Below are 24,191 nucleotides of genomic sequence, written 5' to 3'. Positions count from 1 at the left end.
CCTTGTTTTTGTAATGTTTTTGTGTGTGTTTTTTGCTTCAACTTTTTACCGCTTTTATTTAGCAACTCTTAAAACGATCACTTCAAAGATCGTTCACTCACGAATGGTTGGCAACTCGATCTCTCACCAATCGTTTGGGGGGGAAAAACGCGAAATTGACGAATTTCGAACGAAATTATAAACACATAAAATGGAATGATTTATGGATGCGTGTTTATTTGCCTTTGTGTCTGCCGTGTGAAGCGTGTTTTCAAAAATGCGCGGGGAAATATTTTCTGCTAATAAACACGAAACCCATCTTACCTCACCCAAACGAATGGAAGGAAGGAATGTTTGTGGTTTCCGTTTTTTTTTAATGTTCATAAGAAGATGGTTTTCAGTTTTTAATTTAAAACCATTTTAGAGACATTCATTTCGAGTTGCGATTAAAGGATGTTAGGAAATTTTTATTCCTAATGTTTAATGCTTCATAAATCGAACGAACAATTTGATGGATTAGTTTCGTTTACTATGAGTGCTGCTTCCATTAATTCTTCCTTGAAGAAGACGCTTCATTATAGTAGTGGCGTATGTTTAAAACCCTCTTTGAACAAGTTGCCGCCTTCCAATTTTATGTATATGTACAAGGGAACTCATTATGGTGACCATCACTTTATGATGAATTTAATGAAGGCACTAACCCATGCCCGAAACCTCAATAAACTCGCCTTCGCTTCGCAGTCGTTCCACCATCTTCATCTCAGTTCTCCTCGGAGATTGACACCAGATTGGAAACATATCGGTGGCACAACATAAAACCGTGCAGAAAATCCATAGATTGGCGATATCATAAAAAAGCACCTCCCCTCCCCCCACCCATGGACACGGAGATCGGCCAAGAAGGTAACCCCCACGCAACGCGTCTTCGGCACGGGCGCTCTGTCGGTCGTTGGTGGCGGCTTCGTCTGTGCCATCGCACTCCGCAAACGGCGAATAAATGCATACATTCGTGGGGGTATATGCGTGTGCTCTGCGGTAAAGGCACATTAAATATTTCCCTTCGATCCATGAGGCCATCGAACCTTCTTTCCCGTCAGAACGAACCAGACAACCGGTGCGGCAAAGGGGTTCACCATGCAATGCCGGGAAGGGAAGTAAAGAAAACGCTAAAATAGAACAAATATTATCGCTTCCACCGGTTTGTGTGTATTATATATCGAGAGGTTGGCGGTTTCTTCATCGCCGTTTCGTCACGTGGAATCGGTTCCGCTGTTGCTGTGTGTTTGCTTGCCCTCATTACATTATGGGAGGATATAGCGCGCCTGACGGTGGCCATGAGTCAAAATAATGTATGTGGATGTATGTTCATTCTTTTTTTTTGCATTGTATTTTAATAACTCTCCACCAAAGAAGCTACTTATCGCTGTGAAGGTTTCGGTTTAGGACGGAAAATAAATGCTGTTTAGTGATAAAAATTGGCACTCGTTCGTTCGTTGGTTCGTTGGAGGGGAAGTCATTAGCATCTTCGTTACGGCAAGAACTCTGGACGTTTATCGTTTAATATATAAAACGTTATTACAAGCATCATTTTGTACGTCGCCTATGACGCATAGTCGTAAAACCGATTCTCCCTCTTACGCACACTAGCCAGATTAAAGACGTGGCATTAAATTTTATTTCATTCTTTATTTCCAGACAATGCCGTCTCCCGTCACGGACAGCATTTGAAGAAATCATCGTCGTCCGATACTGGTGGCAGCAACACCGGCAACAGTAGCGGTGGAACCGGTGGAACGGCAGCCGGTTCCGGATCGGGCAGCTCTGGCAAACGAACGCACGGTACCGGTACGAGCACGATGGGTAACGCCCACCAGGACAATGACCATACCGGCGAAAATACGGGCGTCGTTAGTGGTTTAAGCAGTTCCGGTTCTGGATCCACCTCGAACAAGGATAAAGATGAGGATGATATTTACGAGTTTAAATCAACGCCGAAAGATTCCAGCTCGAGCTCGAGCGATGAAAAGGAAAGTGGAGGCACGTCCAACAAGAAAGGATCGTCCGGAGATAAATCGGCCGAGGTCGATAAGCAATCGCCCGGTACACAACACCATGACAGTGAATCGCACGGTTCACAGGAACACGCGCGCGAAGGTTCGGCAAGAGATGGAACGTCTGGTACACAGCAGTCACGTGACGATTCGCAAACACAGCACCCGTCCCTGCAACAATCCGCATCGGAAGGTGGCGAAAAGCAGTCGCAAAAGGAGGGACAATCGAATGGGACATCCTCTTCATCATCGGCTACGGTTTCTTCTGGCGCGACTGGGAATAGCACGATCGGAACCGATCATGGAACGGGCAGCACACCTACCAATAGTGCAAGTACAACCAGTGGCAACAGTGCTGGAATCGAGCGTTCTAATACGGGTGGATCAACCGGAGGAACCAGTGCTAGCGGCATATCGTCCTCGTCATCATCCGCTTCCGGTGTTCCGAAACGAGCATTTGCCGAACTAAACGATGGTGCGGACGAAAGTGGCACTACGAACGAAGACGAAACGAAGCGCAAGAAACGGAAGGAAACCGATCCACTCGGCGGTCTGGGTGGCGTTGGTAGTGGTAGCAGTGTAAAAGAAACATCCTCTTCCACTTCTGGCACGTCTGGTGCTAGTGGAGCGGGATCTTCAACGTCCACTTCGTCGGGGAAATCAAGCAGCAGTGCGAGTGGTAATCGTGGGTCAGCACCTCGCCAAGAAAAGGGTGCAAAGTCCACCGGTGTACCATCTTCAAAAACGCTCGGTTTATCCGGTAAGAATACACTGGATCGCAAAAGTCCTTGCGCTAGCCCAAAACCATCGCAGGGTGGTGTGACCGGTACGGGAGGGAACAGTGCTAGTACCGGCAGTGCTTCATCATCCACGGCAGCAAACACTGGCACTAGTGGGGGAACGTCCGCAGTAGGTGGATCTTCGAGTACGGGAAAAGGTGGATCGTCTGGTACGAGCAGCAGCAACGACAGTGACGGTGAAACTGGCAGCGCTGCCACAATGGGTGGTACAGAAGATGGAATGGGTGGAAAGAACAGTGGAGAGTCCGGGTTTGGTGGTAGCTCCGGAGGAGGTGGTCCGAAAGTTCCACCACTGAAGATTGTCATTCCGCAGCAGAGTACGACCGGCGACGCCGAAGTTGGTGGAAACACACGCAATGGAAAGAACGCTTCGACGAGAAATCATGCCGCGCTACCATATGTGGTGGCGTCCTCCAATAGGTAAGTGTGGTTGAAGTGAGAAATTGAGGACCATTTCTTGATACGTTTCAAGTTTCAAGAAAATATTCCACTTCAATCAGGAATAGAATCCAGAAATGGTTTCAACTTTCTTGATTAAACTAGGAAACCCTGCAATGCATTCGAATTTCCCTTATGCTGACCCGAAAACCAACATTCTATTAACAAAGACATTTTCCTCTTGCTTTTAGTAACGATTCCACGGCGGACAAGGAAAGTACGTCTTCGCGCAGTGCCAGCCCAGCCGACTCAAAAAGCTCGGATGAGAAAAATCCATCACAAGGCGGCAGCACTAAGGACGAACGCACGCAGCAACGTGTCCTGCGCAGTTCGCATCGCGGTGGCAACGGAGGCAATAGCAACAGTTCCACCAAGGATGGCAACACGTCCGGTGTCGATCGGTCAAACAATTCCTCGCCTCAGATGCAACAGCAAGGTAACAGTGGTTCACCATCTCCACTGTCCAATGCCAGTGGATGCGATTCAGCAGAAAGGGGTACCAGCGGACCGGGAACGTCTGGGACGAATGGTGGGGATAGTGGTCGATCGGCTGGTTCTGTTCAGGCAAACAGTCCCGGCAGTAGTGGGACAGCAACGGCAACCGTGGGTGAGGGAGACAATGGAACCTCGGCTGGAAGTGGTGGTAGTACTGGAACGGGTGGAAATGGAAACCCAAAAAGTCCTTCCAGTGTGAGTGGTACAACCGGGGGAGGAAATGCTGGTGCTTCCTTGCCAGGCGTTAGTAACAGTGGATCGAGCGATACCAGCGGTGCAGGAAGTGGCAGCACCGGTGGGACGAATAACGCTGGAAATGGATCTTCCACTACTTCCGCCAATGCACCTCCCGGTGCACCCAATACCACTACAGGAACTTCCGGCAGTGGGACATCTTCAACCGGTGGACAATCCTCATCGACCGGGACCGGGAACGGATCAACACAATCTCAAACGACCGGTATCGGTGCGTCCCAAAGCACCAACTCATCATCCTCCACGTCCTCCTCTTCTTCGTCCTCTTCATCTTCATCCACATCGGAAACATCCGTCCATCCACGTAAGCGTAAGATAAAAACGAGTAAAGAACAATCTTCTACCTTGTCTACAACGTCCGTCGGTGCTAATGCAACCGGAACTGGAGCATCAGCGGGAACGGCACCATCCAGCTCAGCATCCTCCTCGACGACTACCGCATCTAGTAGCGGTGCAGCGGGTGCAGTCGCCAACGACGAAAAGAAGGAAACGCGCGAAGAAACACCCGATGTTCATCCGCACGATCAACCGATCACTAACTGTTACCAGATGTATTTGAACATCCGCAAACAGATCGAGCGGCGTCAGAAAAGTTTATTCCCGGTGCAGCCGAAACCCCCGCAGGGTTTCAAGGACTACCTGATGAACCGCTGCACGTACGCACTGGCCGGTAAAACCCCAACGGAACCGAACGTGCAGGTGCCCGCTACCTTGGCCGCCTCCCTGAAGGATCTTTTCCAGGCACAGGAAAAGGAACGTCACAAACTCCGCATGCAGCACATCGTCGAGAAGGAGAAGCTGGTGCTGGCGGTGGAGCAGGAAATATTGCGCGTACACGGCCGGGCTGCCCGAGCCCTCGCCAACCAATCGCTACCATTTTCCGTGTGCACCATCCTGAAGGACGAAGAGGTGTACAACATCATTACGCCGGAGCAGGAGGAAAAGGATCGCAACGCTCGCAGCCGCTACAATGGGCGGCTGTTTCTAAGCTGGCTGCAGGACGTCGATGACAAGTGGGAGAAGATTAAGGAAGCGATGCTGCTGCGCCATCACAACGAGGCGGAAAGTTTGCACGCAGTGCAGAAGATGGACTGGGAGTGGAAGATGAAGGAACATTCGCTCTGCGAGTTTAAGGCGAAACCGATCATCGACGATACGTACGTGCCGATGGTGAACGTGAATGATGATTTCGATCTGCTACCAGCATAGGCGTTTACGATCAGTGGGATAAGGGGTGTATACTGCTCGGGGTATATACGGAATAGAAACCGTTTCGCGTTTTTGCGATACACAAACATTCTTTTGAATCAATTCGCATGGGGAAAGGATAGATTATAGAAGGTGTTACTTCTAATAGCAGGGTATGAGAGAAAAAAAAACGGACGATTGTTGATGTAAATATATGTAGTTTTAATCTGCTACCAATAAAAGTACTAAAATTTAAAATAATTCTGTCATTTCTTTCTTAGGTGGCAGCCTTACAACAGATTGATGTTTTCGATTGAATGTTTTATACACTTTTTTATTCCTCTATCAACTAAAGCGCATTTGCACATGCTGTATCAACTATGCTTCCACATTTAACGTCGTATCCCATGCCTTCGCATTGACCTGCTTCAGAATCGCTTTCAATCCCCGTCCGGGCCCACATTCGAACGTCCGTGGAAAGTGTTCTCCCTGCTTTCGCTCGTACATGATGTGTAACGTTTGCTCCCACTTGACCGGCCGAACGATCTGTTTTGGCAGTTGTCCCACAATGTGTCCCGCACTCTTATAACATTTTCCATCCACATTCGAGTGCACACTGATCAGTGGATCCTCGATGCGAATTTTTCTCAGCGCGGCCGCAAACGGTTCCACCGCTGACTGCATCAACTCCGTGTGGAATGCCCCGCTGACTGGCAAGCGCTTCATTCGACGTATGTTGAAGCGTTTCGCATTTGCTTCAAGGAATCGAAGGGCTTCCTCGTTTCCGGCCAGTACTTTGCAGCCGGGATAGAGATAGTTCGCCACACGACAGTCCGGATTTTCAATACCCTTCTCGATGCACCAATTTTGTGCTTCCTTGCATGCCTCTCCGATCCGCCCATCCGCTCCGAATAGCACCGTGGCCATACCACCTTTCGTCTGCTGGCTCGCCAATTGCATGGCTTCTGCACGGATCTGTACCAACCGTAGTCCCTTATCGAAGGGTATGGCACCGGCAAACACGAGAGCGGTCAGTTCACCCAAGCTGAAGCCGGCAGTAGCGAAACAATTGTCAATCGCATTCGGACGTTCCTCGCGAAGCTGTTCCAGCGCAGCCAGAGATGTTACCATCACTGCTGGTTGGCAGTATTGCGTCTGGTCAAGCTTACTCTTTGGCCCTTCAATGCATATCTTAAGCAGATCGTATCCAAGCACTTCGTTGGCTAGGGCAAAGATGTCACGGGCACTGGGAAACTTTAGAAGTTTCGAACCCATCCCCACGTACTGGGTACCTTGGCCAGGGAATACAATCACGTTCGTTTCTCGCGGGTCAATCTTTGGTCGAATGGCCTTTTTGGATTGGTCGCGGTTAATGTAGGTGCCAGCCACATACGGAAGTGTGGCCCACTCGCTATCCGTTCCATCGGGGGAATTTATGTCCTCGAAGGTAGCTGCATTTTCCAGCAGTTCTTTTACTTTCTCCGTACCAACCGGTGGCACTTTGGCGTCCGCCCCAAGAAGACGCAGCGTCCGATGCAGCCTGCGATGAAAAGCACGGAACAACATTGCGATGAGTGTGTATTGATAAGGCAAAGATAAAGGAATCGTAAATAAGTTGCTCTATGAAGGACCTCTCCGGCCACCGGCTTTGAGCGTGTTGTTTACAACAAATGATCCTTTGACAGCTGGTGCTGTCATAGTGACAGCAGCGCGGAATAAACAACGTGCTATTTGTTGTTGTTTATCGGCGTATTCATACAGTTTTACGCTTAGAAAGGTTTTGCTATTTTATTCCATTTTAGTCCCCGTTTAAACAATGTGCAGTGTTGCAGAGGATGATTTTGGTGACGAAGGAGGAGCGCACGGCATGAAGGAAGACACACCCCAACCGGAACTAGCGACAAACGAGCTGTGTCGAAAGTGTAACACCGAGATGGCCGTACTGAAGCTTAACTTGAAGGAGCCTCAGTGTCGAGTTTGCTTTTTGAACTACGTGCGACACAAGTTCCGTGCATCTCTGGGCTCCACAAAAATTGTACGGCGGGGTTCACGGGTGCTAGTTATCTTTACCGGTTCAGCGGAAAACGTTGTCCTGCTCGATATGATACGCTTCGGTTTGGAGCAAGATTCGTTCAAGCAGCTACGAATAGTGCCTATCCTGCTGTACGTCGATGATGATTTCGTTGAAAAAACAGAACAACTCAGATTGCAGCAGTTAAAAAAGCGGATAAATGTTCTTAAGCAGTTCAGCAGCTTTCCATCGTACTATACCGTGTGCGGTTCTTCAAAGTACGTTGAAATAACATTCAACGATGTATTTGCTCCGTCCGGTTTTGAGCAAGATGAAGCGCGGCTATTGAAGGTGGTGGAATCAGTCCGTTCGGTATCATCCAAACAGGATCTCATGGAGCAGGTGCACAAACAAACGTATCGAACAATCGCTAAAGCACTCAACTGCAACTACGTCTTCCTCTCGGACATCGGGATCGATCTGGCAAAAACTCTTCTGTCCAATGTGGCCCTGGGCCGCGGCTGTTCTCTTGCCGAAGATGTGGCTTTCTGCGATGATCGTGACGATGCGGGGAAGCTGATACGGCCAATACGTGATCTAAACCCGGACGAAGTTAGCAATTATCTGCAGTTCAGTGAAGCACAGCTGCTTTATCTTCCGCTCGTGAAACACTTCGAGGATAAACCAAGTTTGCAAAACTTGACTTCAAAATTCATCGATAACCTTCAGCGAAGCTTCCCCTCGACAGTTTCCACCGTTTTTCGTACTGGCGACAAGCTTGATGTACCGAAATCAGTCCAAAAGACAGCTTTAACTAATGATCAAGCGAAGGATGGAACAGATTTTCTTGTACTATTCGATAAGTCACTCGTGCTAGACGACAAGTTAGTGAGGGAATGTTGTCGCTTTTGTGGCGCTGTTTTAGATTATAGAGGATCGAAAACGCTATTTGCCACCGAGTATTCAAGGCTTGTTTCCTCGAGAATTAATGCCGCCTGTAGTCACGAGGATATTTTGCAAAAATCAAAGCAAATGGAGCTTGACGCGGAACGTGCGGTAAATGGTGAGGAGAATGATGAACGGCGGGAACTATTGAAGCATCTTTGTCATGGGTGTAGGAACATATTTGAAGATTTAAATTAATAACCGTGAATAAACAATGAAGATGTTGTTTTGTTTTAAAATAAAAGAATTTATTATTGCGCAAAATCAACACATGGATTATTAGTATTTTTGTCACAATCATAGCGAAAAGAGCTATTGCATGCGTTAATTTTATGTGTCCTTTAATTTTAAATTACTATACAAACTTTGTTATTAAACAACAGTGCATTTCTTTCTCCAACTTCATTTCTTTCCTCCTTGTCGATTGTCGCAAACGATCATCACGAAAACGAACGCTTTTCTGCGTTTTGCTAACAAGGGAACATACTACGAAAGAGGTAGCACTAATCCTGGTGCGCATCCCTATACGCGTATCGCGAATTGCATACCTTTCTGGTAGAAACGAACTGCGCTATCCGACTATAGATGGCGCTCAGGTGTGATATTTGAAATAGTGCGTTTTAGTACCGTATAGATGTCGCTAGTAGATATTTTAAAACTCCTAATAGACTCCTACATTGGATGTTCTCCTGCTGTTACGAATCGAATTTTTCTTTTCAACCTACGTATCGAATACGACTACAAAACTCGCATTCTTCCGCAAAATGTTTTTCTATTCGGTAACATATCAAAACAATACATTTCGCCCAATTTCGCTGCGATTTCGCCACAAGTGCTTATACTTTTGAAACGTACTGTACACGGCATGTGTCAACACGGTGTCAAAGTGTGAGTGAGCCAAATCGGAGAAGGTCGTGCAAATCACATCGTGAATTTTAATACCCCGATTTTGTCTCGTTATCAGCAAGCACCCGTCTCCAAAACTCAATAAAAATGTAAGTAAATGGTTTAGTTTCACTAATATCAATATATTTTGTTGGGGGAAATGTTTTTCTGCCCGTAAATTGTGATGGAAAATTTCATCATAAGCAGAGAGCTCCGAATGGTAAATTCTAAGATGGCGGCCATAGAAAAGTGAATAGAAAATTTTTTCCTTCAATTACCTGGCCTAGTTTTCAGTACGGTTGCTATGCATCAATGCGTACAGTACGACTGGAAATTATTAGATAATGGAATGAAAGCATTTTATATAACAAAAGTAAACTAAACAGTTTAACTAATATAACCGATTTGCAAATATGTAGATAATAATTGATTATCTACGTCACGAATTAAAGCGTCTAGCGAAGTGCTGTGAAGAAGATTGATTTTTCTTTAATGAGTCGGCGCAGTATGACTGCAGTTGATTTTTAAAGCCAATTCCGATTTGTAACAGCACATTTTCCCTTCGTTATGTTTTTTTCTCCACAGGTACGGAAGTCGTCCACAGCCTGGTAACGGTGGGTTTAACCGTGGCGGAATGCAAGGAGGTCGGCCGGGTGGACCGATGGGTGGTGGATTCCGTCGAGACGGAGGAGCTGGTGGTTACGGGGGCGGTAACGGAGGTTCGTTCGATCGTCAGTCTAACAACGGCAAGAATCTCCGCAACGTTAAGTGGGAACCGGAGGATCTTACGCCCTTCGAGAAGAATTTTTATCAACCATCTGCTGGGCTCATGAGCTTAACTGTGGCAGACATTGATGGCTATCTGAACAAGCACCAGATCACGCTGAAAGGCCGTGATGTTCCCCGGCCCAGCATGGAGTTTGAGGACGGTGGGCTGCCCGTGTATATCATGGAAGAGCTGAAACGGCAAGGGTTCAGTAAGCCAACGGCCATTCAGGCCCAGGGTATGCCGATTGCATTGAGCGGTCGGGACATGGTGGGTATTGCACAGACCGGATCCGGCAAGACACTTGCCTACGTGGTACCATCGTTGGTGCACATTCAGCACCAAGCGAGCATTCGGCGGGGCGATGGCCCGATTGCGTTGATTCTAGCACCTACCCGTGAGCTGGCCCAACAGATTCAGCAGGTCGCAACGGACTTTGGAACGCGTGTAAGCGCGAATAATACGTGCGTTTTTGGTGGCGCCCCTAAGGGGCCACAGATTCGTGACCTCGAACGGGGTGCCGAAATCGTGATTGCCACCCCCGGGCGGTTGATCGATTTTCTCGAACGTGGTATAACTAATTTGCGCCGCTGCACCTACCTGGTGCTTGACGAGGCGGATCGCATGTTGGACATGGGTTTCGAACCGCAGATTCGTAAAATTATGGGACAGATACGCCCCGACCGGCAGGTACTGATGTGGTCAGCCACTTGGCCGAAGGAGGTGCGCAATCTGGCGGAAGAGTTTCTGGCCGACTATATCCAGATCAATATCGGCTCGCTGAACTTGTCCGCAAACCATAACATCCTGCAGATTGTGGATGTGTGCGAAGACTACGAGAAGGATCAGAAGCTGATGAAACTGTTGACGGAAATATCGGCCGAACCGGACACGAAGACAATTATCTTCGTGGAAACAAAGCGCCGTGTCGACGACATTACGCGCATCGTCAACCGCAATGGATGGCGCGCCGTAGCTATTCACGGTGACAAATCGCAACAGGAGCGCGACTACGTACTCAGCACATTCCGTAACGGACGCCAGGGCATCCTGGTGGCCACGGATGTAGCTGCTCGCGGTTTGGGTAAGTTTTTATGTTCCCCCTTTGGCTGGCATTTTTTATCTAGGAAAACAGTACATTCATATCCTCCATGAAAAAAAAAACATGAGTTTTAGACTAAAAACAAACCAAAGCCAATTACAAACGGTAAATGTAGAGACTGACTAATCTGGTCCGCAAACCCTGAAATCGTATAATTGCTGTATAAAATCAAATTCTAGCATGTGTTCTTCGAACTACAAAGAATGTAGCATTCGAAATCAGTAAAACAATTCTAGTATCAATCCTAATAGATAATATATCCGAGGATATGATAGATCGGACGGACGGAACAGATCTATCTGTCGGCTACCGCGTATCAGGTTGTCAGTCAGAAATGTCTGTCTACATGTTTACCATTAGCTTAAAACACCATGTTACCCTTGAAGAAAGCATAAAGTCTCTTGTAATCTACACACGCCTCACACTATTCATGTTCCGGACTTGTTCTTTAAATCATTGTTGGGATAGTTATTCTGCGTTCGTGCATCTTTGGAGGCACTGAACGTTCTCTACCAATCTTACATCATCTGCAAGACAAAAATACTTTAACATTGACAATCTGACTGATATCTACCGACCGACTTCATCGAGACACATAAAACCTGGTCAATGAAACGCACCTTTTGCTGGGTTGACGTTTGTTGGCTGTCGAAACGAAAAAGCGAAAGCAAAACCTTGTCAGTCAATTGATTACTGGCCGAGATCTTGATTTTAAGCGATATAGAATGATAAGCATATTAAGAGTGCCAATGGTTAGATAATAATGTGTGGAGCCAAAACAGACATACCTCGCAAGTATTCATAAAACTAGCATCGAATATCGGGTGCGATACTAGAGCATTATTCAGAGCTGTGTTGACCAAAGCTCAAGCGGCAAGACACACCTGCTTAAAGGGATATTCTTCTGTATTTGTTTGGTACTATTTGTTTCTATTGCTGTCTAAAGCGGGAGCTAAAGGCGAGAGTGAGACGATGCGAAAAGTGAAAGTGCAAATGTTGATAAAGGTTTTATGTATTTCCTGTATTCACAACCACGATAAAATAACATAAAATTTACAGCAGTAGCTTGTAACATTTTACCAAAAGTGACAGCCGAAAGACTACTAAAGCAAGGTGTGCGTGTGCTGCCGGTGTGTGGAACCATTTCTCCCGGGTGCAGGTATGTATGCATGAATGCGTTTAATTTATTTCTTCCAGCTACTAAAGCGCGCCTCAAAGCCGGAGCGTCGGTTCGAAGGGGATGTGTGTGTATTGGGTAAAATTAAAAACAAATGTTAATTGCAATATCGTGAATATCAGGAAAAATATAAAATACAGTAGTAAATTATATGATCGGATCGCTGGTTAGTATCCATCTGCGTCGTAACCGTAAAGCTTCCCTTTCTGTCGATCCGGTCTGTGATTGCAGTGGGTGGTTGGGTATGGCACGAGGATGCTCTAACCACTTTCCATCATGGAGAACGTTTCTTACTCGCAGCTGAAACACAGAAACAAATATGGAGGCAGTTGAACAAGCAGTGTGCTTTGCTTGGCGCTATTTAAAACATTCATTAGGCATTAAGGAGTAACTGCGTTGCAGTTTAAAAAAAAGGGTCGGGTGAAATTACACAAAACAGATATTAGGTATCTAATTTAATTCGTGAAGTACATTGCCGTTCGTTCTACAGGACGCGAATGGATAAAATTGAAACCCTTCTCTACGAAAGAGCTTCAAAATAAATTGCCCAAAATTATCTCCCTACTGCGGAAACATACAGTCGTTCGGAAAGTAATCCACATCATCATTAATAGTTGATCATCAACCTCACGAATTAAGTTAAACCCCTAATAGATGGATAAGCATATCACTTGCGCTTTACCGTAATGTCGATCTGTTTCGACGCAATCATGTTGGTTTTTTCATGTCAGACTAGAGGTAATAAGTAAAACATTGGAATATTCTCAATTACATGGCGCCTACTAGTTTAAGAATAATGTTTGTTTTTGGTTCCTTCATTGTTAAGTTACATCGTTTCTTTCATGCCCTGTGTCGTCGTATGTCGATTCACCTTTGTGCGATGGGGTAGCAGGGAAAGAGACGCGATTACTATTCATTAAACTAACCTAAACACTCTGCAGATACCGTTTAGCGATACTGATTGTGGTTTCTATTATTGCTCTAGTTCTTCACCCACGCATAAGGACTTGAACTCACCGCTTATCTTATCACAACGTATGTTTTTGTTTGATCGGTTGAGTTTACTGTAAAACGTTATCGATGGGCTGCAATTTCCAAAGCCCTGTCGAGGATTTCTATTTGTCTTCCAATATTGTGTGTTTGAAGCTATCCTTATCTAGATGGACAGATGTTATCAGCTGCGTTTAGCATAACGCAGTAAAGTACCGTACCCGAGCGAGGTCCGTCTGTGTAAGCGATGTACCGAAATTGCTTGCCACTATGTTATAATTTCCCTTAAGTTTTCTGTTTCTGTACGGCATTTCGAATGTACGTTCCGCCGGTTTTATCGTACACTTTTCGTGATCCACCAATTAAATCAGAAATTATGTTATCCAGCATCTTCGCCTGTAGTCTGCAAGGCTACAGTGTTTGGTTATGCAAAAATGACTGTTGATATACTGTTCAAACACAATCCCTCCTTCTACGGACAATAGATTATTAAGAACATCTGTGCTATTGGAAAGTGTTCACATTTCCCGCTATGAAAAAGTTCAAATGACTAGAACCCGATGAAGGGTTTTCGTTTGGGCTTTCCTCCAACGCACTCTTGGCTGTGTGGTGCAGTCAAACGGTGCGTGACAGATGATGTGTGGTAAGGCGTAGCGCATTGCGCACAACATGATAAAGTTCCTTACGAGTGAGTGAAACAAACAAACCAGATATATAAATCTGAAAGTAGCTTATGCAAAGTGTGATCTCCCGGCCATTTGTTTGACTGTACAAAGGATGAAATCGGTTTTTTGTATACTTCAAAAGACAAAAGTGAAACCAAATTCGAGAAAGACTATTAAAAAATATTCCGCTACAACCGCTTCGTATGAGAGCAGTGGTTGTGGCACGTGTAGGAACACAAGTAAGGTTATTGTCTTTTACAAGTGTTGTTTACTGTAGGGTCATTTAATTACAACTTCGTACATAGTCAGTCTGAAAAGTGGTTCGTTGTTTGTTATTGTCTCCTTGCGCGACAACCACCTCTATCCGTCCGCGGTCAGAATGTTTGTAATAGATGATTTGTGAGATCTGATGAAAGAATTCAAGAATAATGTTATCCCACGTTATATTTCAATTGTTTTGTTTTGCGAGTCCACGGTTCTCGTTGTTGCGCTTAGGATATCGGAACGAGTGCAGCAATAATTTCGTGCAACGTTAACCTGGCTCTGATGAGAGATCTAAATTATTCTCCTTTTGTTTATCCCTCCACAAAAACAAGAACAATTTCAATATTTGCCATGTTTAATCAACTTAACGTATTCTATCGATCATATGCTTTTCCCTTTCTGTTTCCGACATCTTCGTTACCTATATTACTTTCGGTCTATCTATATTTGCTACAAAATGGCACAATGATTAGTATAATATTTCCATTATGTGTCTACATCTTACCTCCCAACAAAAAAAACCCTTTTTGCGATATGTGTGTGTGTTTGTACTCTCCTCCAGGGCAATCGTGCCAATTGTTCAGAGTACCGAAATTTCCTTTTTAATTATAATAAGCGAATAACACAAGACTTCCCCCGTGTGTCACATGCCTCCAGATGTGGAAGACGTAAAGTTCGTAATCAATTACGACTATCCGTCGAATTCTGAAGATTACGTGCATCGGATTGGTAGAACGGGACGCTCTAACAATACCGGCACCGCCTACACCCTGTTCACCAACTCGAATGCCAACAAAGCGAACGACCTGATCAACGTGCTGCGTGAGGCAAATCAGGTAAGACAGTTTGTTGCTGTACAACCAGGGACAAGACTCATCCGCCTTTCTTCTCTCCAATCTTCTAATGCAGGTAATCAACCCACGGCTCGTAGAACTGGCCAAACCGAACATGGGCAAAGGTCGTCAGCGGTACAACAATCATCGCTTCGGTGGACAGCAGAACCGTCCTCCACGTGATGGTCCGTACGGTGGGGGACCACGTCACGACGGAGGTGCTGGTCGGTTCGGTGGACAACGGGACGGGGCACCGAAGTATGGTGGCGGTGTTGGTGGTCGAAGCGATGCGGACAAATATGGTCCGCCACGGTCAATGTACGGTGTGAATGCTGGCCTACCGCCCCAAACACTTGGTGGTCTCGCGGCCAGCACAGCCATGGGCGGTGCAAAGCCACCGGGAGTTGGTGGGGTAGGTCAACGCCAGAGCCGCTTCTCGGCACCGCCCTCGTCTGCGACGGCAGCGGCCGCTGCAGCAGCTGCCGCGTTCGCTTCCAGCTACCACCAGCAGAGCAAATATCCGAGTGCATCATCCGTGGGGGCTGGTTTGGCCGGAGCGCACCCATCGGCTGGGGCTAACGCGACACCATACGGAAGCTCCGCACCTTCGTACAAACCACAGTCCGCCTCGGGCAGTGAAGCCGCTCACATGTACGGTAGCAGTGGCGGTTATAGTGCGCGATCACAGCCTTCCGCACTACCGACGGCAGCGGCCGCGGCAGTAGCCGCCGCTTACCAATACGCGGCAAACGGAGCAACGCCCGCATTCGCCTACCCGCCGCCCCAAGTAGTGCTCAACTAAAGAGTTTCTCATTAGTTTAACATTTAAATTTTTCATCCCACTAAGGTAATACGACATAATTTAATGTATTTAATTTGAATGGAAAGGAATCCGTTTTGAATTAGGTTTAAACATTTACACATGAACTCACTATTACATTCGGTGTAGTACAATATTAACGAAGTCGCATATCTTATCGGTCATTAGTCCAAATTGAGCAAAGCCATCAGACGCATTGAAAGTCGCGTTGTGGCGGCTAGCAAACAACGCTACCGCTTCGATACTTTCATCCAGCAGGGACTACTCATGAGCGTGAGGATGATGCTGAGTGATACATTTTTTGTTTTATTATTTAGTTTCGAATGATCAGAGTATTTTTTATATATCCTTAAGTTTTCACTGTATTGCAGCACTAACGGCAGCGAATAACTAATTGTTTAGTGCGAAGTTTTCAGTGGTATCAGCGCAGAAGATGCTTCCGAATCATCGCTCATAAGCCGTGTTTGAAAAGCTCAATCTTTGTTCCAAATGCAACCAAATCGAACCCTTACCATTGAGAGCCTTTTCTGCTGTCGTTCCACTGGAAAGTTCACCATACTTAGATGATTCCACAGTTTTACATGAAGATGCGTTTTATGGAAGAAAATGTAATTTTTATATATCGACTTCTTCAACCTTCTTATATCTGCTGCCAATACAATGATGGCAATACATTGCCATACACAAATGTCCTGTACTATCCCCCTTCTCTTTCGGTTGATAACAATTCAGGGCTGTTCGTCAAGCAGAGCTTAATTTATGTGAACTTTAACAACAACAAAATTATGTGAATTGCCCTTTGTCGTTTAAAAACGCGTATGAAAATTGTACTTTGATTGAAATACACAAAACAAGCAGCGCACCATCAGCATCAGTTTGAACAATTCCAATTGAATTCTTTGCAAAATCAACAATAGTAACACAACCAAAATACACATAGTAAAACAAGTGACAAATTTTTAAATGTAAATATAATAATGCAACTGGACAACATAAAACCTATCGCGTACCACACATCAAGAAGAGGAAGAATGCTGCATAATGAAAATATGCGTTATGTGGGGTTCGATTTAGCCAAATCTAAACCAACAAATGGAGCGAACGCTCCAGTACAGCAATGTCAACGATTATCTCTTTATGAACCGTCTTATAGAGACTTTTAATACACATTTAGCACATTATACCATCGACATGGTTGGTGAAAAGCATAGTGAAAACAAAAAGAGAAGTGCAACAAAACGTAGCGTATATATACATGTATGTGTTGGTAGATTAGTGCATATTTCGTGCATCAATGGTGTATTGTTTCGACCTGGAAATATGGGTATTTCCCTTTAACTTGTTTTCTATATATAAAACACACACACACACATAACTGTGAATTATTCAAAACAAAAACCTTGAATAACAAAATAATGCAAAAAAAACAGATGATGAAAAACTTGAATTAAATCAAATTGTAAATCGAAATAAAACTGTAACTCCAAACCATGTATTACGGATTAACCGTCCCGAAGTAATTAAAGGGTTACGTTGGTTCGAGAGTAATGTTTATTTTGAATGCACAATAAAGATTAATTCATGGCAGATGTGCTGTATAGAATTGTTTTATGCGTTACTTCCGAAAATCTCTCTGGGTTTTGGTATTGGCAGAACATTTGGTCCTGGACTTGTTTTGGTTCTTCCCAATCGTTTAATCAGTTTCCTTACTGTCTTTGCTATCTCAGTTCGTAATTGATCCTCATGGATGTCAATCTTCACCAGACTCATTAATCGGAGTTGAGTATTCGGGAAAGCTAGATGCGCGATCTCATCTCTTCTGGACTAATGCAAGTCACAATGGACCACAAGTGGTTCACGGACTATAGGTTGGGGACCACTGCCTTAGAAGAATGGCAAATTTATATTTTTTTAAAATTTTATTATTATTTTTAATTTATGTTTTTGTTTACAGCATTATTTGAGTGAAAAGAAACATATTGCAACATACTTGCATTAAAATAAAACAATTTAATTTTTTTTGCAAAATTTCCCAAAAAAATCGTAAGGGGTAAGCCTTATGAAATTTTCGAGTAGAAAATTTTTTGAAATTTTTTTCTGATTTTTTATTCTTTTTTTAATTTAAAGCACTATTTAAGTGAAAAGAAACTTATTGCAACAAATTCCCATCAAAATATATCACATTTTAAATTTTTGCTACATTGCTCAAAGATGAGGAAAATTTTACATTTTTTCAAACAGGGTAAGGAACTTGGTTCTTCGAATAACTTCTGGCACAGACATCTGAGGACATGGCCGTCTAAGAAGAAAATGTAGCCATTGGTGCCATCTATCGACAACAGGTTAAAGTTTGGCGATCCGTTGGATACCGACCAAGTTATAGGCAAAATTTGGTGCAAAAACGAAGAAAATTTTACATTTTTTCAAACAGGGTATGGAACTTGGTTCCTCGAATAACTTCTGGCACAGACATCTGAGGACATGGCCGTCCAAGAAGAAAATGTAGCCATTGGTGCCATCTATCGACCACAGGTTAAAGATTGGCGATCCGTTGGATACCGACCAAGTTATAGGCAAAACTTGCTGCAAAAAGGAGACTTACGAGATGGGAAATTAATATTTTGTCTTAATTTTTTTTTTATTTTTTATTTTTTTTTTAATTTAAAGCATTGTTTGAGTGAAAAGAAACTTATTGTAACAATTTCGCATTAAAATAAAACAATTTTTTAAATTTTGCTAAATTGCTCAAAAAATCGTAAGGGGTAAGCCTTATGAAATTTTCGAGTTGAAATTTTTTTAAATTTTTTTTGTTATTTTTTGTTCTTTTTTAAATTTAAAGCATTATTTGAGTGAAACGAAACTTATTGCAACAAATTTGCATTAAAATAAATCAATTTATAAATGAGGAAAAAAATAAGAAAAAAATTACATTTTCACAAACAGGGTATGGAACTTGGTTCCCCAAAAAACTTCTGGCACAGACATCTGAGAGCATGGCCTTCGATCAATTTATAATTTTTGCTAAATTTCTCAAAAAAAAAATGCTAAGACTATATAGCCTTATGATATATCAAGTGTTCTGCGTACCATAGGTTGGGGACCACTGTTTCCCCAAATGTTACACCACTGTTACAGTACCAAATAGTTCCCCTGACATCATGAGTGAGGTTTATAAGGAAACATGGTTAAAAATATCAATTTTTATTTAACAAAAATTGGTTACTGATCCAGCAAGATTAATCTGATTTGCTGGACGAGGGAACCACTTCGAAGAGCACTTGAATAATGTAGGTTAGCTTATCTGCAAATTGAAGAAGAGAATGACAACATTAATTCATTGGTGGGATATTCTGGTATCCTTACAATAGCTCTGTAACGTGCACTTACTAATCCATCGAGGCCGAACTTTGTAGTACACGAACGGTGTGTAGACCAATACTCCGCTCAAGATAAACCCAACGGCGAAGAGGTACTTCGGCGAAGGATCACTAATAACAGGTACAATCGACAGAAAGACGGAGACGGCCAGCGTAATGTATGGCACGATCAGCGGCACCTTGTACGGCCGGTGTACGTTAGGTTGGGTACGGCGAAGGGCTAGCAGCGCCACTACGGCGGCACCGTAGAAGAACCAGATCAGGAACGAGGCAAACTCGATCAGCGTTTCGATGTTGCCGACCAGTATGAAAGCAAGCGCTAGCACGCCCTGCATTGCGACGGCTGGTGCTGGTGTTGAGCGACGCACATGAATGTATGAAAGCGGTTCCAGCATTTGCCCCTCCTGGCTGGCAACGTAGCACAGTCGCGTAACGCCAAACTGAATACTGAGTGCGCATCCGAACGTGGCGAGAGCGACACCAAGCGGAATCAGAAATGAGAACGAACCGAGCGCACGGTCTCCGAAATCGATACCGACCGCTTCCGAGGCGATCATCTCACCCATCGATAGAACGGTCATGTAGGCCAGGTTCATGAACACGTACAGTCCAGTGATGATCGGGACGGCGATTATGATCGAGCGTGGAATGTTTCTGCGAAAGGTCGTACAATAGTGAGAGTTCGATTGGGCAAATGTCACCGATGAAAACTTACACCTCCGGTTTCTTGATCTCCTCCGTGATGGTCGTAACGCTTGACCAGCCATCATACGCCCACAGCCCATTGTAGAACGCAAGTGCAATGTGGCCGGGACTGGTGTTCGTGCCTTGAAAGCCACCGGCTAGGTTTTCCGTATTGCCAATCGCGAGTTGGTAGATGCCGCCGAAGATGACCACCAAACAGGCGAACACCTTGCAAAATCCGAACACGTTGTTGATGATGACGTACAGCTTCACGCTGCTAAGATTAATGTAGGTGATAATACCTAGAGAGAAGATGACGAAAATTAACGTCCGTTATACGATACCATTGCTTTTAGGTAACGGAAGACGTTGCAATACCTAATCCTAAGATTCCAATCAGCTTAATAAGCAAATGGAGATCCTCCGCCGGCATATACTCCAGCCCCAGCAGATGGCGGAAGGGCAGTATCGAATATTCGGCAAACGTCAATATGATGACGGCGATTTCCGCCGGACGCAATATCATGACATACACCCAGGCGCATATGAACGATGGCAGTGGGCCCCAGAAGGAATGTGATTTTTTAAATGCTTCGATAAGATAAGCATACTCGGCCCCGGACCGTGGCACAACTGTGCCGAGTTCAGCAAAACAAAGTGCTCCAATAAGCGAGATTCCACCGCAAACGGTCCACACGACCAGACAGAACCCGACACTACCGGAGTACCGCAGGGCAGCCGTAGGTGACACGAAGATACCGGACCCGATCATAACACTGATGATTACGTTGATCGCCGACATGAGGCCCATTTCACGCTTCAGACCAGCACTCTTAGGTTCTGCTGTGACCGTCATGATGTTGGTCTGTTTGTGAGCTTACTGCCCAACCGCGCACACTAGAGAAAAGGACTACTTTCACTGTCCCGTTGTCGGCAGTTGATAAGAGAACCCGCACTATCCAGGCCGTTGTTTTGCACTACTGCACGGAAGAGCAAGAAGTTAGTCGTATGCTAAAGCGTTTCTGTACATGCCAGATGGTTTGAAGCACACATGACGTTTTCCCGCGCCGTGTAGATCTGCAAGAGAAGTTGCAAAATGCTGTACGTTTGTTATCACACTCCGGGATGTGTTTGGAAGAAAGCATTGTTCAAGTGGTCACACACGCAAAAATGATGTCCGAACATCGAACTACTGACGACAGCGCGCGTTGACAACAGAGACGTAAGTGATGAGCACATGGTATTATCTTATCACTAGAGTCTGGTTTACAGGTACGGGAAACTACTGCATCTGTCGCGGCGGGGTGATTCGGTTAACCAATAACTAATCGTTCAACCGATAACGGTCACCATTCCAGGCGGTGGCGCTTACTCAAACAGGGGATCGCTGTAGAAGACGCAGCACAGTGTAGGGTTCTCTGGGTCACTGCTATCACACTGAAACTAATCCATCATAAAAGGTTCGCTTATCACACATACTTCGCAAGATAATCTGTCCATTTGGAGGTCATCGTTTTTATCTAGCATTTGGTGATTATCGATTGATTGATAGAAGATTTATGAGAACCAATACTCGTGAGTTCTGTCTCACACACGCACACACGTGATGTGAATGTTTGATTGTCTCTAAATGGCGCGTTCCGTTTTACTATTACTCCCATCGATACACTTCGTATGGTGGCAGAAGAAACGGAAGATCAAAACCGCTTATGGGTCATGACTAAAGATGTCTAATGCACTATGAATTTCTTTAAAGGAGCGGTCAGTTTACACTACCAATTATTGACCTCGTGTAATGTTTACCTGCACTTAAGATAGACAGAACTTATCGAATATTTTATGTCGCAATTTTCAGCATGATTTAAAACTGAAACCAAATGACTTGACAAAAAAAAAAATAAAACCAGCAAAAGATTCATTTCACAGACTTATTTTGTGCTCAAGAACATGAAATGATCACGGCGGGAGCGCTCATATCGCGAGATGATCTTAATTGTGTCGTCTTGCGGAAGTTGTCAATTTTTGCCTCCGGTTCGTTGACTGGAATAAGAAAGTTCCAACCTTTTCGAGATGATGCTCCGTTAAAGATACTGCTGTATCACGAAGGCATTTATAAATAGGAGTACAATGCTGAGTATATGCACAAAGAGAAGAAAAAATAACTGATAATATTGACTGATTCGTCTATTGCCATCGTTGGGCAAACACCGCAAGGTGCTGATGAATATCCGTGAAGCCATGACATGACTTTCCGTGGCTCGTGGCTTATTGAAGTGGTCGCCGACGTACGCACACGTACGTCGGTGGGACGGAAAGAGGAGGTATAACCATCGTCATTAATTTGCCCAAATTGACACTACTCTATCGATCGAGAAGTATCGGTGTATAGGGAAAAGCGTGCGAAAACTTGTCAAGACACCCGATGATGGATCAATGGAATCTAGTTGACGAACCATTTCATGGCGTGTACGGGGGGAAATTTGTTAAAAGATTGCCTATCCCTTGGAGGCAGAGAAGAGAGCTGCTAGTGGTGGATGTCCCATTAGCACGATAACGGTTGTCGTGAATGGTGTGTGCTGCCGTTCCAATGACGACAATGAACAAAAATCGGACGCGCACATATTGAAGGATAAAGCTTGGGGACACCGGCAGAAAAGGGGGCGACTAATGGGGAGAAGGAGGGGTAAATCGAATATAATTGACTGTCGCGGGGTTATAGAGTTGGAATCGTTTAAGTCTACGGAACAGTAGTACAACATGATCTGCAACCCCCCGACCACGTGCTACAACGTGCGACAGTATCCACGTTGCACCGGTATATCGTGTGATAGGGAATGGGATTAAATTGGTATTAATCTTGAAATTAGTATGATCTTGCGCCTTTTTCACTACCTCCATTGTACTGATAATAGACACTTTTGTTTAATTAGGCGAAACTTTAGTATTGTAACATTCCAATCATATATAACTGTCACAAATCTGCTTCACAACGCACATGTTGAACTATTGAACTGCAGCTCTGGGAAGTTATCGCTATTCGTCTTTGGATTGTTTGTTTCCTCCCTCCAAATTGACCACTGATAACAGTTTCATTAAGCAGTGTCGCACCAAAACAAGTCCCGAGGGTGAGTGTCCTACAAGTTAATCTCACAACACTGTACGTTTTGCCACCAATATACCACCGACGGCGAAATAATGGTCGTCTGGCACCGTTTCAATTCACCTGTACGATTCGGTTAATTCAACATTAATGATTATGCGGTCAAATTTCGACCACCATCACCGCTGGTATTATCAATGCACCAAACGATAAGGAAACTCGGACCGGACCCAGTGATTGATTCCGCTGTAACCGATGTAGCAATGCACAGATTCGAGAGATCTCCCGTCGATCCGCTTCTGGAAAGCGACAGCGTGATACTACGGCAATGTCTTACGATTACAAGAGGATCGTGCATGGTGATGTGTTCTCGCTCGCTGCGCCATGCCGTTGAGCATGATGATGTGCTTCAGCATAGAATGTGCCTCCGCGGAGTTCCTTCTCTCTTTAGGCACTGTTCGGAGCATCTCCACAAAACGGAGAAGCCTTGAAAAGGCCGGGTGAATTGGTTAAGGTTGAATGAGTTATGCTACCGATTAATGGTAGAGCGGGCAAACAGCGTGGGGTTGATTTCGTGCGGCGCGACAGGACAAAGCCCGTGTGAATCTCGACCAGTGCGGCAAATTTCTTATCATTGGTGGGCTATTGTGTATCAATTGGTTTCGGAAGTAATTTTTTACCGCTTGCTGTACGCATGCCAACGGTATGTCCCTCCTTTCCAGTGTTCCGTGATAGCTGAATGATCCCTTAAAACACAATAAGGTTAACAAAACAAATCTACACTTCAACGTACACACTCGAAACAAACATTAATATAAGTATGCTTAACAAAAAACTAGATATGATCACGCAATTTAAGAAATTAGACTGCGCCGGTATTCAAAGAAATCAGGCAAACTATGGAACAATTGGCGCAGCAGGACGTAAAGAATTTGCAGCGAAAAGAGAAGAAAAGGAACCTCTCACTAGTTGTCGTTTGCACACAAAAGCAAAAGAAGAAATCCTTAAAGAGAGGATTCGCCAATTCACCCCTTTTTTAATTCTTGTATTTCAGGACATACGCACACTCCATACAATGGATAATGGAGAAGAAACGAAGAGCATCAAGGGGTGATATCTTTGGTGTATTAATAAGAAAAGTGATGTTATTTAAGTAAAGTCCTTTTTTCTTTCGTTGGTAATTTTTTCTGTAAATTTTTGAAATCCGATTAAACAACGTTCTCGTGCCATTTTCAATGAGAACAAAATCTTTTTGTAATTAAAATATCAATAAATTTAGGACCTTATATTACTATAGCATAACAAACTGTTTATTTGAAAATTTTTAGTAGAGTATTCCCTGCAAACTGGAAAGAGATCTAAACTT

The 24,191-nt window shown here is 44.5% G+C and overlaps 5 protein-coding genes across 13 annotated transcripts in view; 3 read left to right on the top strand and 2 right to left on the bottom strand.

Annotated features, from left to right (window-relative positions):
• Positions 1 to 5,467, top strand: part of LOC125772114 (ankyrin repeat domain-containing protein 11) — a 34,208-nt gene extending 28,741 nt beyond the window's left edge. For all 7 annotated transcript variants that reach the window (XM_049443482.1, XM_049443481.1, XM_049443483.1 and 4 more), the window contains 2 exons: positions 1,675 to 3,250; positions 3,460 to 5,467. In XM_049443482.1, coding sequence (XP_049299439.1) covers positions 1,675 to 3,250; positions 3,460 to 5,227 — 3,344 coding nt within the window. In that variant the 3' untranslated portion in view covers positions 5,228 to 5,467. The remainder of the gene's footprint in view (positions 1 to 1,674; positions 3,251 to 3,459) is intronic.
• On the bottom strand, positions 5,338 to 6,861 carry LOC125772152 (probable malonyl-CoA-acyl carrier protein transacylase, mitochondrial). The gene has a single exon (XM_049443590.1). It carries the CDS (start codon positions 6,770 to 6,772, stop codon positions 5,585 to 5,587), a length of 1,188 nt encoding a protein of 395 aa, XP_049299547.1. The 5' UTR covers positions 6,773 to 6,861; the 3' UTR covers positions 5,338 to 5,584.
• A 1-nt stretch (position 6,862) lies between these two features.
• On the top strand, positions 6,863 to 8,424 carry LOC125772147 (cytoplasmic tRNA 2-thiolation protein 2). The gene has a single exon (XM_049443583.1). The coding sequence runs from the start codon at positions 7,023 to 7,025 to the stop codon at positions 8,358 to 8,360; it is 1,338 nt and encodes a 445-aa protein (XP_049299540.1). The 5' UTR covers positions 6,863 to 7,022; the 3' UTR covers positions 8,361 to 8,424.
• A 598-nt stretch (positions 8,425 to 9,022) lies between these two features.
• LOC125772126 (probable ATP-dependent RNA helicase DDX17) overlaps positions 9,023 to 24,191 on the top strand; it is a 120,453-nt gene continuing 105,284 nt past the window's right edge. The window contains exons 1-4 of one of the 3 annotated variants that reach the window (XM_049443535.1): positions 9,024 to 9,157; positions 9,633 to 10,897; positions 14,669 to 14,847; positions 14,921 to 17,251. In XM_049443535.1, the coding sequence (XP_049299492.1) occupies positions 9,156 to 9,157; positions 9,633 to 10,897; positions 14,669 to 14,847; positions 14,921 to 15,646 (2,172 nt within the window). In that variant the 5' untranslated portion in view covers positions 9,024 to 9,155 and the 3' untranslated portion in view covers positions 15,647 to 17,251. Of the gene's footprint in view, positions 9,158 to 9,632; positions 12,487 to 14,668; positions 14,848 to 14,920; positions 17,252 to 24,191 lie in introns of those variants that run through there. The other 2 variants (XM_049443536.1, XM_049443538.1) reach the window with 2 other exon arrangements.
• On the bottom strand, positions 18,850 to 20,791 carry LOC125772140 (b(0,+)-type amino acid transporter 1-like). Its single transcript, XM_049443563.1, has 4 exons — positions 20,104 to 20,791; positions 19,757 to 20,027; positions 19,052 to 19,695; positions 18,850 to 18,965 (listed from the first exon to the last, which is right to left on the bottom strand). The coding sequence occupies exons 1-4, from the start codon at positions 20,579 to 20,581 to the stop codon at positions 18,901 to 18,903; spliced, it is 1,458 nt and encodes a 485-aa protein (XP_049299520.1). The 5' UTR covers positions 20,582 to 20,791; the 3' UTR covers positions 18,850 to 18,900.

This window comes from Anopheles funestus, chromosome 3RL, assembly GCF_943734845.2.
Source record: "Anopheles funestus chromosome 3RL, idAnoFuneDA-416_04, whole genome shotgun sequence".
NCBI classification, from domain to species: Eukaryota; Metazoa; Arthropoda; class Insecta; order Diptera; family Culicidae; genus Anopheles; species Anopheles funestus.
The sequence above is the reverse complement of the archived record's forward strand: the minus strand, read 5'-3'. Positions and strand labels throughout refer to the sequence as shown.

What these genes read in the sequence shown, in the direction of transcription:
- LOC125772152 (XM_049443590.1), bottom strand. Translation starts at nt 6,772, where the DNA reads ATGTTGTTCCGTGCTTTTCATCGCAGGCTGCATCGGACGCTGCGTCTT.
- LOC125772147 (XM_049443583.1), top strand. Translation starts at nt 7,023, where the DNA reads ATGTGCAGTGTTGCAGAGGATGATTTTGGTGACGAAGGAGGAGCGCAC.
- LOC125772140 (XM_049443563.1), bottom strand. Translation starts at nt 20,581, where the DNA reads ATGACGGTCACAGCAGAACCTAAGAGTGCTGGTCTGAAGCGTGAAATG. An exon ending in GATTGGAATCTTAGGATTAG is followed by an intron (nt 20,028 to 20,103) that starts GTATTGCAACGT and finishes TCTTCTCTCTAG; the next exon opens with GTATTATCACCTACATTAAT. An exon ending in GAGATCAAGAAACCGGAGGT is followed by an intron (nt 19,696 to 19,756) that starts GTAAGTTTTCAT and finishes GACCTTTCGCAG; the next exon opens with AAACATTCCACGCTCGATCA.